At 40.2% G+C, this 19,223-nt stretch overlaps 1 protein-coding gene across 2 annotated transcripts in view; it reads left to right on the forward strand.

The window, feature by feature from the left end:
* The window catches only part of LOC115223855, a 36,536-nt gene that overhangs the window by 12,273 nt on the left and 5,040 nt on the right, over nt 1-19,223 (forward strand). For both annotated transcript variants that reach the window (XM_029794549.2, XM_036512757.1), the window contains exons 8-19: nt 604-682; nt 2,326-2,490; nt 4,228-4,292; nt 5,514-5,596; nt 9,228-9,331; nt 10,204-10,298; nt 11,189-11,280; nt 13,075-13,193; nt 14,672-14,752; nt 16,341-16,461; nt 17,406-17,569; nt 18,667-18,883. In XM_029794549.2, coding sequence (XP_029650409.1) covers nt 604-682; nt 2,326-2,490; nt 4,228-4,292; nt 5,514-5,596; nt 9,228-9,331; nt 10,204-10,298; nt 11,189-11,280; nt 13,075-13,193; nt 14,672-14,752; nt 16,341-16,461; nt 17,406-17,569; nt 18,667-18,883 — 1,385 coding nt within the window. The remainder of the gene's footprint in view (nt 1-603; nt 683-2,325; nt 2,491-4,227; nt 4,293-5,513; nt 5,597-9,227; nt 9,332-10,203; nt 10,299-11,188; nt 11,281-13,074; nt 13,194-14,671; nt 14,753-16,340; nt 16,462-17,405; nt 17,570-18,666; nt 18,884-19,223) is intronic.

Below are 19,223 nucleotides of genomic sequence, written 5' to 3' on the forward strand. Positions count from 1 at the left end.
TTGAGAACCGCTAATCTACGTTAATCTCCAATAATGTTTTTTCTTGTTATTTTAAGTTTTTTTTTCCCTTTCTTTCCTGAGTTTCTTTGCTTAAAAAAATAATGGTAAGGCCATTCTGTTCAGTTACTGTTTTCATACTCTCTTTTACTCTTTTACCTGTTTCAGTCATTTGACTGCGGCCATGCTGGAGCACCGACTTTAGTCGAGCAACTTGACCCCGGGACTTATTCTTTGTAAGCCCAGTACTATCGGTCTCTTTTGCCGAACCGCTAAGTGATGGGGACACAAATACACCAGCATTGGTTGTCGAGCAATGCTTGGGGGACAAACACAGACACACAAACATACACGCACACACATATATATATACATATATACAACGGGCTTCTTTCAGTTTCCGTCTACCACATCCACTCACAAGGCTTTGGTCGGCCCGAGGCTATAGTAGAAGACACTTGGCCAAAGTGCCACGCACTGGGACTGAACCCGGAACCACGTGGTTCATAAACAAGCTACTTACCACACAGCCACTCCTGCTTCAAAAATAATGGTAAGGCCGTTCTGTTCAGTTATTGTTTTCATGAAATATTTTTTTTCTTCCAGACAGAAAGATATCAACAGCTTCTTTGATGAAGATGACTTTGAAGACAAACTGGACTGGATGAAAATAGCCAATTTAACAGTAAGGCATTTTCTTTTCTTTCTGTTTATTTTTTTCTTCTTGTTTTTATTTTTAGTTCACAGAAATGCTTGTGTTTGAATATCTGGGATCTTTTCGGTTTGAACGGCAGTTTTTTCTAGCGGTGTCATATGAAATTGTCACCCATAATTATGACCCTAATATCGATCTATTGCATTTCAATCTATTTTAGGGTTAGGGTTAGGGGAAGGGTATCTTTCTTTCTTCGCAAATGTAAATAAACTCAATCTGTTTCTGAAACGAGGGACATATTTATACGGCACAGAATGTTTTTTACCTCAGTAGACGTCAGTGATTGGTTGAAATTGCAGAAATTGAAGAAAAAAAACAAAAAATATCTTGCAAACTATAGAATTTTCTCAATAAAGCCAAGAGAAAAAGATGTTTTATAAACACATTCTACCAGTATACAAAGTTTAAAATTTTTTAGTTACCTAGAAATTATGTTAAAAACTGCCGTTCAAACCGAAAAGATCCAATATGTGTCTTGATACAAGGTTTTGTGGTAAAAGCTAAGAATTGCATCATGGCAGGGTCATGGAAGGGACCAGTTTGGCTGTGTGGTTAAGAACCTTGCTTCCCAACCATGTGGTTTCAAGTTCAGTCCCATTCTGTAACAGCTTAGGCTAGTGTCTTCTATTATAGCTCCCGGTTGAAAGTCATGTTGATGATGATGATGGCAGTGGTTCCCCTCCTCTTCTCCCTTCTTCTCATAGAATTCATTGAGCCAGATTTTCTGTGGCTGACTGCCCTTCCTGTAACTGACCCTCACTTGTTTCTAAGCAAGGTGTTTCTTCAAGGACCCCTAACATGCTTTTTGCATGGAAGATTGTAAAGGATCGACACTGCTTGTATGAGGGTGATGCTCACTTACGACCAACACGTGATATCACACACACACACACACACACACACACATACACATGCACACATACATACACATACTCGCTCACAGTGGAGGCACATAGCCTAGTGGTTAGAGCAGTGGACTTGCGGTCGAGGGATCGTGGGTTCGAATCTCAGACTGGGTGATGTGTGTGTTTATGAGCGAAACACCTTAGCTCCACGTGGCTCCGGCAGAGGGTAATGGCAAAACTTCTGCTGACTCTTTCACCACAACTTTCTCTCACTCTTTCCTCCTGCATCTTACAGCTCGCCTGCGACGGACCGGCGTCCCGTCCAGGTGGAGAACCTTTATGCCAAGAAACCGGGAAACCAGCCTTTATGAGCCAGGCATGGCTCGAGAAGGAACAAACATATATATATATATATATATATATATATATGTATATATATACACCTAAGCTCCACGCAGCTCCGGCAGAAGGTAATGGCGAAACTTCTGCTGACTCTTTCACCACAACTTTCTCTCACTCTTTCCTCCTGCATCTTGCAGCTCACCTGCGATGGACCGGCGTCCCGTCCAGGTGGGGAACCTATACGCCAAGAAACCGGGAAACCGGCCCTTATGAGCCAGACATGGCTTGAGAAGGAACAACTCATATACACACATACACAGAACCATTTTCGATTTGTATTTTTAGAATTTGTGCTTGTTTAGCAAATAAATAATTAAACAGCTATCATGGTAATTAAACTTCCTTGATGTAATTGTCTCGTTTCAGTTCTGTGATAGACACTCTGAATTTTCCTGTCAGCTGATGTGGCGGAATTGGTTACGACCTGGCATTAACAAGAAACCCTGGACCAAGGAGGAGACAATGCGGCTAAGAAAATTGGTGGAGCTACATGGACGGCACCAGTGGCAGAGAATTGCCAAAGAACTGAAGGTAAGCTATTTCCAAGTCTCAATTCCTGCCAATTCTCATCCTGGCAGCAATCACCTGTTGGCAATTTACATTTCAAATTAATTATGGCTTTTTTTTTTTATTCTTTTATTCTTTTACTTGTTTCAGTCATTTGACTGCGGCCATGCTGGAGCACCACCTTAATGGGGTTTTAGTCGAGCAAATCAGGACTTGTACTTTGTATGCCTAGTACTTATTTTATCGGTTTCTTTTGCCGAACTGCTATGTTTCATTTAAAAAAAAATTTTTTTCCCCTGTCCTATTGCATGCCATCTTGGGCAAGTGGGTGTCTTCTACTTGAAACCCTGGGTCTGGGCTGACCAAAGTCTTTGAGTGGATTTGGTAGATGGAAACTGAAAGATGTCCTGGCATACACACATACGTACATACGTATACATGTGTGTATGTGTGTGTGTTTACATTTTTGCCGCTCCAGAATTCACTGACCTACAAGTGCTGACATTGTTGCCATTTCCCCTGTTGACAAATCATCTGGTTTCACACCTTTGAAGATGTATGAGATAAAAGGTGAGGGTTGAGAGGGGTGTGCTTCCCCCACCCTCAGTCAATTTGCTGAAAGGTGGGTGAATCTGGCGAGCTTAGCTCAGGTAAATGCTGGAATATGTAGGCTCAGGAGATAGGAGCACTTGCCATGTTACTCTTGATAAACAGAGTGACTCAGGATTTGTGGGGTTCCCTAATCACCCCTGGGTGGCACTCTTTCCTATTACTCTTTACTCTTTTACTTGTTTCAGTCATGTGACTGTGGCCATGCTGGAGCACCGCCTTTAGTCAAGCAACTCGACCCCAGGACTTATTCTTTGTAAGCCTGGTACTTATTCTATTGGTCTCTTTTGCTGAACTGCTAAGTTACGAGGATGTAAACACACCAGCATCGGTTCTCAAGCGATGTTGGTGGGGACAAACACAGACACACAAACACACATATGCATATACATATATATACATATATACGACGGGCTTCTTTCAGTTTCTGTCTACCAAATCCACTCACAAGGCTTTGGTCGGCCCGAGGCTATAGTTGAAAGCACTTGCCCAAGGCTCCACGCAGTGGGACTGAACCCGGAACCATGTGGTTGGTAAGCAAGCTACTTACCACACAGCCTATTGCTAATTGTTATTGTTTACATGTGTGTCATTTAAATCCCCTTTGTCCTTTGTTTTGTGTGCAGCCCTTGTGACTAATAACAAAAGAATCCTTATCGTCATCATCATCATCATCATCATTGTTGTTATTATTATTGTGGATCTTTTCGGTTTGAACGGCAGTTTTTAACATAATTTCTAGGTAACTAAAAAATTTTAAACTTCGTATACTGGTAGAATGTGTTTATAAAACATCTTTTTCTCTTGGCTTTACTGAGAAAATTCTATTGTTTATAAGATATTTATTGTTTTTTTTCTGCAATTTCAACCAATCAATGACGTCCATTGAGGTAAAAAAAACATTCTGTGCTGTATGAATATGTCCCTCGTTTAAGAAACAGATTGGGTTTATTTACATTTGTGAAGAAAAAAAGATACCCTTCCCCTAACCCTAAAACAGATTGAAATGCAATAGATTGATACTAGGGTCATAATTATGGGTGACAATTTCATATGACACCGCTAGAAACAACTGCCGTTCAAACCAAAAAGATCCATTATCGTTATTATTATTATTATTATTATTATTATTATTATTATTATTCTCTACAGACCAATCGTACCCCTATGCATTGTCTGCAGCATTACAGGCGAGAACTCGACTCCTTTACTAAACGGTAAGTAGTACTTGTTATTGTTGATTGGCCCCAGGGTAGGTGGAACTTTCTAGCCCTGTAAGGCAATTCACCTTGGAGAAGGCCACTCCAGTATAAAACCTATGGTTTGCCGGCCACTACAGCTGCCTTAGCCCACTAAGCCATTGCAGACTGACCTTCAAGTCAAAGGACTGGGATTGGATTGCACAAACTGACCCTCATTTTAACCCCTTAGCATTCAGACCACCCTGTCAAATGCCATGTTTACTCATTCTCCTTGATAAAAATTAGTCATGCGTTACCTTGTAGCTTTGAGATTTCAGCGATGTGATTGTTTATTTTTAGAATGACATTGTTGGGTAGGTGTGTGAGATCAGATCTGGTCAGTTTTAACATAAAACAGGTAGATTGTTTTGGCCGAATATGGCTGGTTTAAAATTCTAAAGAGTTAAAACTACATTGCACAGGCTGCTGCATCCATCAACCCATCACCATTATCGTTTAGTGTTCAGTTTTCTGTACTTTTGTTGGTCAGATGGAATTTCTTGAGGGAGATTTATTTACAGCCGGATGCCCTTCCTGTCACCAACCCTCACCTGTAATATTTCCCCCCATGGCCAGACATGTTATTCATGGAAGACTTGAAATCAACAACCTCGCTTGTATAACAGGGATGCTTGTTTACAACCATCACATGATGTCTGAACGAAGAAACATACAAGCACATACACATGCACACAGATCTACACACGCACACACATGAAGGCACACACTCACACACATTCACACACACACACACGCACACATGCACGTTCGCGTGCATGCGCACACACACATACGCACTCAGACACGGAAACACAAACCCACACACACATGTACATGTGTGCACATACATACATCCACGCATATACAGCAAGACACCTAGTCACATTAAAGCATACAGCCATATACACAGTTATATATATAGAAAGATATACACACAGTTTCCTTCTACCAAGTCCACTCACAAGCCTTTGGTTGACCCATGGCTATAGTAAAAGACACATGCAGAAAGTGGCACATTCTAGGACAGAAGCCAAGGCCCACGTGGCCAGGAAGCAAGCTTCTTAATTCCACAGCCACGATTGCATTTACAGTAAAACAATAAAACCATTTCCCAATATGGAAAGATTTTATTTTTATGAAAATATTGCAAAAAGATAATTTTAAAAAAATACTTTTTTTTTCTAATGTTTTTTACAGAGGCTGGACAGAAGAAGAAGACAAAATTTTGAAAGAAGTCGTCGATAGCTGCCGTATTGGCAGTCGAATTCCTTGGAACCAAGGTAGGTTTTAATGTATTTAAACGGGCATTGGTGCGAGCATGGCTGTGTAGTTAAGGGGGCGGCTTTCCCAACCTCATGGCCCTGGGTTCAGTCACACTGCATGGTACTTTTGGCAAATATCTTCTGCTAAAGCCCTGGGTTGACTGGAAGCCTTACGAGTGGATTTGGCAGATAGAAACTGAAAGAAGCTCGTCACACACACACGTGCGTGCATGCACACACACACACACACACACACACTTGTGTGCATGCGTGTGTGTTTGTTTGTACTCTTGTCATGACCACATGATAATTGTAAACGAGCATCACTGTCAAACAAGTGGTGTTGTTCATTTCCTGTCTTCCATGGAAAACATATCCGTCCATGTGGAAAATATCACCTATCTTGGAAACAGGTGAGGCTTGGTGACAGGAATGGAATCTAGCTATAGAAACTCTGCCAGTTGCGCACTGGGGTCGATGTAATCGACTTAATCCGTTTGTCTGTCCTTGTTTGTCCCCTTGTTTGTCCCCCCTTGTAGGTAGTAAAGAAGTATATAGAAACTCTGCCTCAAAGAATTCCTTCTGACCAGGCATTTCTTCTGATTTTTGGTATGTTCTGAGTTCAAACACCACCACAGCCAACTTTGCTTTTCTCCCTTTGGGGCCCATAAAATAAAGTACCCGATAAGTACAGGGCTTGATGTAACCCCTTTCCTTAAAACCCCTTTCCTTAAAACTGCTGGCCTTGTGCCGAAGTTTGAAAACATTATTATTATTATCATTATTATTACCTCCACCTTAACGAAGGCAGAGGTATTGTTTCCACTGGTATTTGTTTGTTTGTTTGTCCATGGACAAGATATCTCAAGAACTGTTGGATGGATTTGGATGAAACTTTCAGAGATGTTTGGCCTCGCAACTGGCACGAACTGATTAGATTTTGGAATTAGATACTGGACAAGGGTTCTGGATTATTTTTTCTGTCTTTTTACTTAACTTTTGAGAGCGGTCGGGTTCATTTTTAGTATTCTCGTTTTTGAGAGCAGTTGAGTTTATTTCAGATATTCTCATTTTAAAAATCATCTCCGGCTAATCGTTGAGAGGACGTTGGTGTTGCCTTGGCAGAGGTTTGCGCTCTCTGGGTGCTCTTGTTATTATTATTATTATTATTATTATTATCGGTGGCACGTAAAAAGCACCATCCGATCGTGGCCATTTGCCAGCCTCGTCTGGCACCTGTGCCGGTAGCACGTAAAAAGCACCCACTACACTCATGGAGTGGTTGGCGTTAGGAAGGGCATCCAGCTGTAGAAACATTGCCAGATCAAACTGGAGCCTGGCGCAGCCTTCTGGCTTCCCAGACCCCAGTTGAACTGTCCAACCCATGCCAGCATGGAAAGCGGACGCTAAACAATGATTATTATTATTATTATTATTATTCTATGTTTGACTTTTGCTTTATGTCTGTACAAGTTGGCTCCAAGTCTCACCCAGAGACCTCAAGGTTGGAAGTTCTGTGCCATATATTTGGGGTTTTTTTTTTTTTTTTGGTGTTGTACTTGTGAATGTCTAATACATAAAAAAATTAAAAAAAATAAATAAAAAAAAAAGTTTGTTTTAAACCTTGGGATTACATAGAGAGTATTTTGCGTAGGATATGAGCAGTTCCCATGAGCACTATCTTTTGAATTTCTGCCATTTTGGGGTTTCCTGGTATCTGAGTTAGGTAGCAATCAGTCCCTTTCGCTATCATTCCCAGGGCACCTATGACAACACCTATGACAACAGGTATTGTTTTAGTCTTCAGCTTCCACATTTTGCTGATTTCTATTTCAAGATCTTTATATTTGCTCAGTTTTTGGTAGGTCTTGACAGATACATTTATATCGATTGGGACAGTCATATCAATGAGGAGGCATGTTCTTTGTCTGAAGTCTTTCAATATAATGTCTGGCCTATTTGCATCTATCTTCCTGTCAGTTTGAATGGTGAAGTTCCAGAGGAGTGAGATGTGGTCATTTTCAAGCACAGGAGGTGGATTGTGTTCCCACCAGTTTTTTTCATGGAGCAAATCCAGGTTTTTGCAAATTACCCAATGAATATATTGTGCAGCTCTATCATGTCTACTGAGGTACTCTGTAGGCGCTAGAAGACTGCATTTGGAGACAACATGGTCAATGGTTTCATTTTGTTGTCGGCATACACGACATGTTGGGCTACTGCCGTTCTTTAATATGTTGGCCTGGTAGTTTCTTGTTGGTAGGCATTGATCTTGAGCTGCTATGATAAACCCCTCTTTTTCAGATTTTAAGCCAGAGGCCATTAGCCATTGATGGGTCAGGGCTTTGTCGATATCTGCATTATTCGCTCTCTTTGGGTATTTGCCATAGAGAGGTTTTTCTTGCCATTTATCATTCAGAATATCTAAGGCCGCAGTTTTGGCACGGGTTTTCGTGCGCCTAGCTTTTTCTGTGCTTGTTTCTTGTATGTCTATCTCTAATTCCGAAATTGGTTGTATTCGGAATTCACTTAGATATTCCTTTGCCTGTTTTGTGACTGAGTATGATGCTTTCTTGTTTTCATGTTTTGAGACAAGTTTTAACATCCAGTCCTCAGAGTTTTTCAGGTAGGTGTCTAGGCCAATTGTAGCAATCTTCATTGTTATTGCCAGTTGCAAAAGACCACGGCCTCCCTCTTTTCTTGGCAGATAGAGTCGTTCTGTATCTGCCTTAGGGTGGTGCATTCTATGCATTGTCAACAGTTTCCTTATTTTTCTGTTGAGCTGACATATTTCAGTAATTGACCAGTTAACAATATTGAAACTGTAAGTCATGACTGGTATGGCTAATGCATTGATCACTTCGATCCTGTTTCTTGCATTCAGCTCTGTCTTGAGTATTGCTCTCACTCTTCGATAGCATTCTCTCCTGATCCTTTCCTTCATCTCTGAATGCCTTATTCCGTTCCCTTCAATTACCCCTAGGTACTTGTAGCTCTCCGCTGGGTCTAGTTCTTTTATGACATTCTGTTGGTCAAGGTTAACGTTAGATGTTTCTGTCATTTTCCCTTTGATAAAGGTAGCCTTTGCACATTTATCGAGGCCGAATTGCATTCTGATGTCGTCACTGAATTGTTTGACTATCGCTAGTAAGCCCTTGAGTTGTTGATCATTTTTTGCAAAAAGCTTTAAATCATCCATGTAAACGAGATGATTTATATTTTTATCAAACATTTTATACCCGTACTGCGCGTCATTGGGCAGCTTTGAGAGAGGTATTAAGGATAAACAAAAGAGGAGTGGTGACAGTGAGTCACCCTGGAAAATGCCACACAAAATTTTTACATCACCATATTATTATTATTATTATTATTATTATTATTATTATTAAGGTGGTGAGCTGGCAGAATCGTTGGCATGCCAAGCAAAATGTTTAGTGATATTTTGCTTGCTGCTACGTTCTGAGTTCAAATCCCATCAAGGTCAACTTTACCTTTCATCCTTTCGGGGGTTGATAAATTAAGTACCAGTTGAGTACTGGGGTTGATGTCATCGACTATTCCCTTCCCCCCAAATTTCAGGCCTTGTGCCTATAACAGACAAGATTATTGTTATTATTATTATTATTTATTTATTCATTTTTTTTTCCAGTGTCATTTTATATGGAAGGTCGTAGTAGTACTGCTTGTATCGCTCGCTGGACGGCTTTGGATCCCAGTATCAAGCACGGTCGATGGACGCAGGAAGAAGATTCTGTAAGTATTCTGTGGTCTTTTATGGGCCTGTTCCCTCTTTTATGTCTCAAATTGGTGCCTATAAAGTCAAATATACATACATGTGTATATATGTGTGTGGGGTGGGGGGAGTGAGTATGTTTTACTGTCTCCTTGTCTCAGTATTTTGTGATAGTTGTAAACGAGCATGTGTGTGATACAAGCCATAACATATATATGTATATATGTATGTGTATATGTATATATGTATGCATATATGTATGTGTATGTGCATGTATGTATATATGTATGTATGTGTATATATATGTATGTAAATGTATATATCATCATCGTTTAACGTCCGTTTTCCATGCTAGCAGTCTGATCTGGCAGTGTTTCTACAGCTGGATGCCCTTCCTAACGCTAACATCCAGTTGTAGAAACTCTGCCAGATCAAGACTGGAGCCTGGTGCAGCCATCTGGTTTGCCAGCCTTCAGTCAAAATCGTCCAACCCATGCTAGCATGGAAAGCGGACGTTAAACAATGATGATGATGATGAATCTGTTCTGAACTTCACCATCCTGTCTTTTATCATATCTCAGATTATTTGGAGCAGTGGTTCTCAAATTTTTTCGGGCAGCCTCCCTCTGGGCACCCAGCCCACATCCCAGGCTTCCCCTCCACTCACTACCACAAACAAAAACCATTTTCTGAAGCAAATTCAAAACAACTGTATTTCACAAATAAAATAATTAACCCATTATTTTGTTTCCTTTCACATCCGTTGCCCCCTTTTTGGCCACCCCATTACCACCCTTTTCGAGGGCAGTACTGCTCGTTTTGATGACCTCTAATTTAGAGTGTATCAAAGTAATTTTTTCTTTTCTTTTTTTTTAATTTCCTCTAACTTCAGCTGTTGGTAGCAGCAGTTCAAATAATGGGAACAAGCAAATGGCCCCATGTGAGGAGTCTGGTCCCTAATCGAACAGCCAACCAGTGTCGTGAAAGGTCTGTATGGCACATTTCTCTCCTCCTCCGCCCCCTCCTCCTCTACTCCCCATCCTTCACCAAAACCACCCATTTCTTTACTACCCACAAGGGGCTAAACACAGAGGGGACAAACAAGGACAGACAAACGGATTAAGTCGCTTATATCGACCCCAGTGCGTAACTGGTATTTAATTTAATCGACCCCGAAAGGATGAAAGGCAAAGTCGACCTCAGCAGAATTTGAACCGCTAAGCATTTCGCCCGGCATGCTAATGATTCTGCCAACTCACCGCCTTAACAAGGTGGTGTGCTCACCACCACCAACTACACCACCAACAACAACTGCAGAGCAATGGTGGGACACTGACCTAAAGGGTTTAGTCGGACAAATTGATTCGGGTCCTTATTTTTTGGCATAAATCTGGCACTTATTCTATCAGTCGCTTTTGCTGAACTGTTAGGCCATAAACAAACCTACACCAGTTATCAGGTAGAGGCAAGACACTCACAAAGACTCAGAAGCACACACACATGTGTGTGTGTATGTGTGCCAGTGACACATAAAAGGCACTTGTGTCAGTGACACTTTAAAAAGAACCTCCTGCCGGTGACACGTTAAAGGCACCCATGCCAGTGACATGTTCACAGGCACCCGTGCCGGTGGCATGTTAACACATAAAGCACAACAGGCCATGATTGTGGCCATCAGGCACAGGTGAACAGGCCACGATCGTGGCCCAGATAGATGCATTTAATTTATGGGCTTTTGTTACCTAGAAATTATGTTAAAAACTGCCGTTCAAACTGAAAAGATCCCACTGGCATGGGCGCCTCTAATGTATCACTGGCATGGGTGACTTCTTACCACACAGTCATGCCTATATATATATAATCTCTGTCATTTTCAGATGGGTCAACTGCTTGGATCCAGGTATTAACTCAGGACCATTTACCTATGAGGAAGATAAATTATTATTGAAATATGTCAAAGAGAATGGAGGTATGTGCTGGGAATTCCTACATTTCTTAAATTCCGTTCTTGAAGCAAACCCAATCATTAAATGTCTAATATGAGTTTTTGTTCTTTAGGAGATTACCATTTACATCTCAATGTGACAGTCCCTTAAGGGAATTACACCACCGCCATTTAGCCCTAGGAAACATCGACGCTTCCTGTTGGCTTTGACACATTTTCTGTGTCCTTATATTTGCAAAGGGGAGGCAATCACCCCGATTGCCTTCCCTTTGCAAATATAAGGTCATAGAAAATGTGTCAAAGCCGACACGAAACGTCGATGTTTTCTAGGGCTAAATGGCGGTGGTGTAATTCCCTTAAGGGACTGTCACATTGAGTTGACAGTATACGACCACTATATCGCTCCTCCACCGCTCATGTCTCTCTGAGACATTTAGAAATTCAATATTTCTCATTTACATCTTATTAACCTATTTATTCATCTTTTACGATGCATATTAACTAATAGATCCCCATCTTCAATGATGGAAGGCAGGGCTGCTAAATCTGGCTACAAGTAACAGACTTACTACTTTTTAGGACTATGTGCTATTGTTTTCCTTTGTTGTTTTTTTAAAAATTTAGATTCCATGTTATTTTGATATTTTAGTCATCATCATCATCATCGTTTAACGTCTGTTTTCCATGCTAGCTTGGGTTGGACGGTTCGACTGGGGTCTGGGAAGCCAGGAGGCTGCACCAGCTCCAGTCTGATCTGGCAGTGTTTCTACAGCTGGATGCCCTTCCTAATGCCAACCACTCCGTGGGTGTAGTGGGTGCCTTTTACGTGCCACCGGTACAGGTGCCAGGCAAGGCTGGCAATGGCCACGATCAGTTGGTGCTTTTTTCGTGCCACCAGTATGGAGGCCAGTCGGGGCGGCGCTGGCAACAGTCACGTTCGGATGGTTCTTTTATGTGCCACCGGCACTGGTATCACAACTACAATTTCCATTGATTTTTGAGCGATTTCGATTCTGATTCCGAGTAATCATATTTACAAATCATATTTGATTAACAACCAAATAGATAAACTAGGAAAAAACTTTTAGGCAATCCTTGTGTGTGTGTGTGTGTGTGTGTGTGTGTGTTTGTGTGCATGTAGGATTTAAGTGCAAGCTACTATAAGTTTCATGCTTCTGAGAGTACACCAGTCAGATGTGCTTGTATAGCATGCCTTGTACTATCAGGGAATGATTCAGGCTCAAAATAAAACATGGCTACTCTCTGAGACAAAGTAAGAAAGAGTGAGAGGAAAAAGGAAATGAAAATAAAAGCATGTAGGGAAGGGGGATAAGAGTTGTGTCCCTTGATCTGTTTGCCTTGTGAATTAACAATGTTTCATGTGGTTAATGTAACAAGAAAAGGTTAAAAGGTTTGTAAGACTGTATGTTGAACTTGGAGAGGGTAATGTTCTCCAGTTCAATAATCAAAACTTATCTAGATGTTTGCATTTGGTGTAAATTTCAGTAGGTTGATGGAGTTCTTAGATTTAAAAAGGATATACCAGTGGTGCCATTTGTATGCAGTCTTTCATGAAACACATGGCCATTAATTGTGCTGTTCATGTTTGAAAGACCAGGGTGAATATTGCCTAACTCAGAAAGGGGCGAGGAATATTGACAGGGAAGGCATCTGGCTGTAGAATGAATTGGGTTGTCCCAATGAATTTCGTCTGATCAAGTATGGAAAACTAGACATAAAAATGGTGATAGTGATGATGATGATGATGATGATAGTGACGGTGATGATGATGATGAATTTGTGTTGTTTAACTTTCAGCTGGTAACTGGGCCACTGTCGCATCTCACCTGCCGGGCCGTACCGATCAGATATGCTCCACTCAATATTTCCGACTCAAGAAATGGCGAGACCAAGCGAATTTTGTAAAAAAGCAGTCTGTAAGTTGATCAATTATTTTTTTTTAATCTTTTTTTGTTTTTTAATATATTTTTTTAATTTTTATTCTTCTTGAGCCCTAGGACCCATAAGGCCAGTTACACAGTTTCTATGCCATGTGAGTGATTGAGATCACAATATTTCCCCCCCAAACAAGATGCCCATTTGTTGCAGGGTTCAACGCCAGTAATTTTGAGGGAAGTCAAAATAAGCAACAAGGATTCTTCTGGATATCCTTGTTGCTTATTTTGATTTTAATCACCCCATTTTGAATTATATAGATAATACCATACTAAATTCTGGTGCCTTTAACTTAAGTACCATATTCATCTGAATATATATATATATATATATCTGTTTCTTTATTACCCACAAGGGGCTAAACATAGAGGGTACAAACAAGGACAGACAAACGGATTAAGCTGATTAACCCCAGACGATACATTGTGTTCTTGAGCAAAGCACTTCATTCCATGTTGCTCCAGTCGACTCAGCTGGCAAAAATGAGTAATCATGTGATGGTCCAGTGTCCCATCAGGTGGGGAATATATATGCCACAGAAACCAAGAAACTAGTTCTATGAGTCTGTATGACACAAGAAGGAACCTTTTTTTCTTTCTTACATAATACCACCTCTCCCTTTGCTGTAGTTCCCACCCACTCAAAGGCGATATTGGTCTTGCAAGCTGCGTAGCAACCTCACCAGCACTGGGACCATGAGAAAATACACCCAGTATGCTCTGTAAAGTGGTTGGTATTAGGGAAGGCATCTAACCATAGAAACTATGCTAAAAGCAAACATCAGAGCATAATGTAGTCCTTGGATCCTGTGTAATTGTGCAACACCAAAATAAGTAACAAGGATATCCATAGGTAATGCAGTACGATCGTTTCATGCAACTCCATTTAATTGAACAATGCAACCATTATATCAATTTAAATGCAGAGCAATCCTCAGCTGCACAAAGCCCTAAAATTTAATTAAATTGAAACAGAAGGGCACATTAGTATAATTTTGCCTAAAATCTTCAAGAAGGTAAGGAGATAGACAAAGAACATTGTTGCCATTGCTTCCACTTAGTAGCTTCCAAGTGGAAGGAAGGGAAACAATGTTCTTTGTCTATACTTCTGGCTACATAGCCATATCTCTGCTCTACAGCCTTGCCTCTGGCTACACAGCCACACCACTACATAAAGAACCATACCTCCAGTTACACAGCCACACCCTTGGTTACACAGCCACACCCTTGGTTACATAGCCACACCCCTGGTTACACAGCCATGCCTCTGGCTACATAGCCATGTCTCTGCTCCACAGCCTTGCCTCTGGCTACACAGCCACACCTCTACCTAGAAAACCACATCCCTGCTACATAGCCATGCCTCCGGCTACACAGCTTCACCTGCATATTAATGTATTGTAATTTACAAATTATTATCAACTTCTTTTTCATTTAACTTTTTCTCGTTTTTTTTTCAGGATGAATCCAAGTCTTATTTCATGCCTAACTTTGATGCCAGTAAATATGTGGATCTTGTTGAGTCTGGAAAATCTTTGGATGTAAGTCTTTCCTTGGTCATCGTTGCCGTCGTCTCTTCTTCTTCTTCTTCTTCTTCTTCTTCTTCTTCTTCTTCTTCTTCTTCTTCTTTTTCTTCTTCTTCTTTTTCTTCTTCTTTTTCTTCTTCTTCTTCTTTTTCTTCTTCTTCTTCTTCTTCTTCTTCTTCTTCTTCTTTTTCTTCTTCTTCTTCTTCTTCTTCTTCTTCTTTTTCTTCTTCTTCTTCTTCTTTTTCTTCTTCTTTCTTCTTCTTCATTCTTCTTCTTCTTCTTCTTTTTCTTCTTCTTTCATTCTTCTTCTTCTTCTTCCATTCTTCTTCTTTTTCTTCTTCTTCTTTTTCTTCTTCTTTCATTCTTCTTCTTTTTCTTCTTCTTCTTCTTCTTCATTCTTCTTCTTCTTCTTTTTCTTCTTCTTTTTCTTTTTCTTCTTCTTCTTCTTCTTCTTCTTTTTCTTCTTCTTTCATTCTTCTTCTTCTTCTTCTTCTTCCATTCTTCTTCGTCTTCTTCATTCATACTTCTTCTTCTTCTTCTTTCATTCTTCTTCTTCTTTCATTCTTCTTCTTTCATTCTTCGTCTTCTTCTTCTTTCATTCTTATTCTTCTTTCATTCTTCGTCTTCTTCTTCTTTCATTCTTCGTCTTCTTCTTCTTCTTCTTCTTCAAAAGACATCTTTCTTTTACAGATTTCGTTTTTAACTCATGTTTATCTAACTGGGAAGTCTGGGCATTAGTTATGAGTTCACTTCTGTCTGTTTGCTACTCTTGTTGTTGTTGTTTATGTGCTGGTCAGCCGCTTCAGTCAGCAGAACCCATGGTAAAAGATTTATATCTCAGCTGGGACCATCAAGTCAGAGACAGAATACAATGAGAAGAAAGTTTACTCATCATCATCATCGTCATCGTCACTTTAAACGTCAACTTTTCCATGCTTGCATGGGTCATGTGGAGTTTTATTGAGGTAAACCTTTCTATGGCCAGTGGACTCGCGGTCGAGGGATCGTGGGTTCGAATCTCAGACCGGGCAATGTTTGTGTTTATGAGTGAAACACCTAAGCTCCATGTGGCTCCGGCAGAAGGTAATGGCGAACTTCTGCTGACTCTTTCGCCACAGCTTTCTCTCATTCTTTCCTCCTGCATCTTGCAGCTCACCTGCGATGGACCGGCGTCCCGTCCAGGTGGGGAACCTATACGCCAAGGAAACTGGGAAACTGGCCCTTATGAGCCACGCATGGCTCGAGAAGGAACAAACAATATATATATATATATATATATAAGTAAAATAGGGGTTATGAAAGTAACCCACTATGGGATATCAGTTATCCAATATTACAGTGACATCTACAGGCAATTTAAGTTGAATTGACTCTTGACCATAGGCTGAAACAGCTGTAAGGAGCAGTTTATTTGTTTTATTTTTATTATTATTTTGCATATTGATGTATATTGTTTTGTTCGATTTTCATGTTCCCATTTGTATAATTAATAAATAATGTGAAATTGTAATATCCGTAAGTTGATAATCGAAATGAATTTGTTTCTCCATTTTCTTATTTGTATTACATATATATATATATTTGTTTTTTTAATATTTTTCAGGAGTTGATACCCCTACCCTGTCCTTCTAAGTATCAGAACTCTTTCAACAATATTCTCCAGAAATGGCAGCAAGAGAATCTCAAAAGAGATTTGGTGAAACAGGAACTCGATTCCAGAAAAGGTGAGTCTTGTGTTTTTCTGTCAGAGTTCATTTTATGAAGGAATAGTAACTATTAGCTTGAGTATTAGTATCCAAACCAAGGTTCCCTGAATTTAGATTTTCCTTTAAGAGTTTGAACACTGTGCGCCATAGACCTTATAATTTGCCGGGTCTGAACCCTATCTCCTGGTCCCCTCTCATCCAGTTTTGAGATTATCACTTAGCCCTTTGCTTTAAATTTAAGACTATCACCTAGCCCTTCCATAGTCACTTTTAAGAATGTTACTTAGTCCTTTATCATAATTTTAAGATTGTCCCCTGGACCTTTATCATTATTTTAAGACCATTACCAAACTCTTTGTCATATTTTTGAGACTATTACCTAACTCTGTCATAGTTTTAACACTGTCCTCTGGTCCAGGGATTCTGAAACATTTTTTACCCATGGAACCCCTTTCATTACTATTTTATTCTGGTGGACCCTGCCATAGCCATTCAATGTTTAAAAACTATTTTATAGAACCTTCTTTCAAAATTTCTATTTTGTTTTTTCCAGAAAGAAACCCAGCTGTTTCTTGTTCAATATATACATCTAAAACAAAATTTTTTCAGGGGCCCTTAAAATACAATTCTGGATCCCCAATTTACTATTTTGTTGTGTGGACCCCCAAAAATCTTATCTGGACCCTTAGAAGCCATATGTACCCTGATTGAGAACCATTGCCCTAGCCCTTTGTTATAGATTTAAGACTATCACCTGACCCTTTGTCACCCAGTATTATTACTTTCACCTTACACATCATAGTTTTAAGACTATCACTTGGCTCTTTCTCATTCACCTAACCTTTTGTCATAGTTTTAAGATCATCATCTGACCGTTTGTCTTAATTTTAAGACTGTTGTCTAGCCTTTGTCCCCTAGTCTTAAGACTCACCTATCATTCATTGTTACCCTGTTGGTTGTAGGTGATATCTTTGTACCTCGGCCCCCGTTGTTGCGGAAGTTCTCCCCAAACGTCACAAAAGTATGGGATACGAGGAACAAACTGCGCCAAAGAATTGAAGAATTCGTTCAAAGCCAACTTGTGGAATCTGGAGAGATAAAATCCAAAGAAAAGACAGACAAAGCTGTAAGTTATTTTTTTTTTATTCTTTCTTTATTTTATCTAGTTTCAGCTCACGAGCTGTGGCCATGCTGGGGCGCCACCATTTTATATATTTTATTTATTTTTGTATTGTCACCATCGTCATCATAATTATTGCCATTATTGTCATCATTATATGTCATCATCAAAGCAGCGAGCTGGCAGAATCATTAGCACGCCAGGCGAAATGCTCAGCAGTATTTCGGCTGTCTTTAAGTTCTGAGTTCAAATTCCGCTGAGGTCAACTTTGCCTTTCATCCTTTTGGGGGCCAATTAAATAATTACCAGTTACATACTGGGGTTGGTCTAATTGACTGGCTCCCTGCCCCGGAATTTCAGGCCTTGTGCTGATAGCAGAAAGGATTGTTGTCATCATCATTGTTGTCAGCATCGTCATCACGAATGACATTCATCTCCGATAACCAAGACAAAGCAACACAAACATATACACGCGCTTATACGCATAAATAAATGTATGTATATATATATATGTATACATAGATGCACATATGCATACATGTAGGAGTGGCTGTGTGGTAAGTAGCTTGTTTACGAACCACATGGGTTCAGTCCCACTGCGTGGCACCTTGGGCAAGTGTCTTCTACTATAGCCTCAGGTCGACCAAAGTCTTGTGAGTGGATTTGTTAGACGGAAACTGAAAGAAGCCCATCGTATATATATGTATATATATGTGTGTGTGTGTGTATATGTTTGTGTGTCTGTGTTTGTACCCCCCACCCCCCAACATCACTTGGCAACTGATGCTGGTGTGTTTACGTCACCGTAACTTAGTGGTTCGGCAAAAGAGACCGATAGAATAAGTACTAGATATACAAAGAATAAGTCCTGGGGTCGATTTGCTTGACTAAAGATATTTTTTGCAATACATACCAATACATACATCCAAAGTAAAATTGTTTTAAGGGCTCTTAGAATACTATTGTGGATTTCCATTGACTATTTTGTTGTGTGGACCCTCAGGGGCCAGTTGAGAATCACTGCTCTGACTTTTTTTTGTTAGAAAATGCTCTTCTTAATCCTGTAACCTTTAAACTGTATGTATCCCTTCTTTTTCTTGTAGTATTCCCTTATGCGCTCTAAACTGGATCAACTGAAGCCAAGTACTCGGGTATCCGAGATCCTTAGGGTGGCCCGTGGCTTTAGTCAGAAGCCAGAGAGAAAAGGTGACAACAGGAACTCAAAGTTTGTACTTGCTGCTGTAGACCAAGAAATCAAAGACTTGTTGTATGTTCATTGGCTGAAAGAGAATTACGTAAACCGACTCCAACCGTTTGAAGGTGAGTGAGAGATTTCAGACTTTTGTTACCAAATTTCTATCAAGGTGGACTTTGCCTTTCATCCTTTTGGGGTTGATAAAATAAGTACCAGTTATGCACTGGGGTCAATGTAATCGACTAGTCCCCTCCGCACAAACTTCAGGCCTTGTATTTTTAGTAGAAAAGATCATCATCATCACCACCACCACCACCACCATCATCATCATCATCATTAGGTGGTGAGCTGGCACAATCATTAGCACACTGTGCTTAGTGGTATTTCGTCTGCCACTATGTTCTGAGTTCAAATTCCGCCAAGGTTGACTTTGCCTTTCATCCTTTTGGGTTTGATAAAATAAGT

The sequence above is a fragment of the Octopus sinensis genome, linkage group LG24, assembly GCF_006345805.1.
Source record: "Octopus sinensis linkage group LG24, ASM634580v1, whole genome shotgun sequence".
NCBI lineage: Eukaryota > Metazoa > Mollusca > Cephalopoda > Octopoda > Octopodidae > Octopus > Octopus sinensis.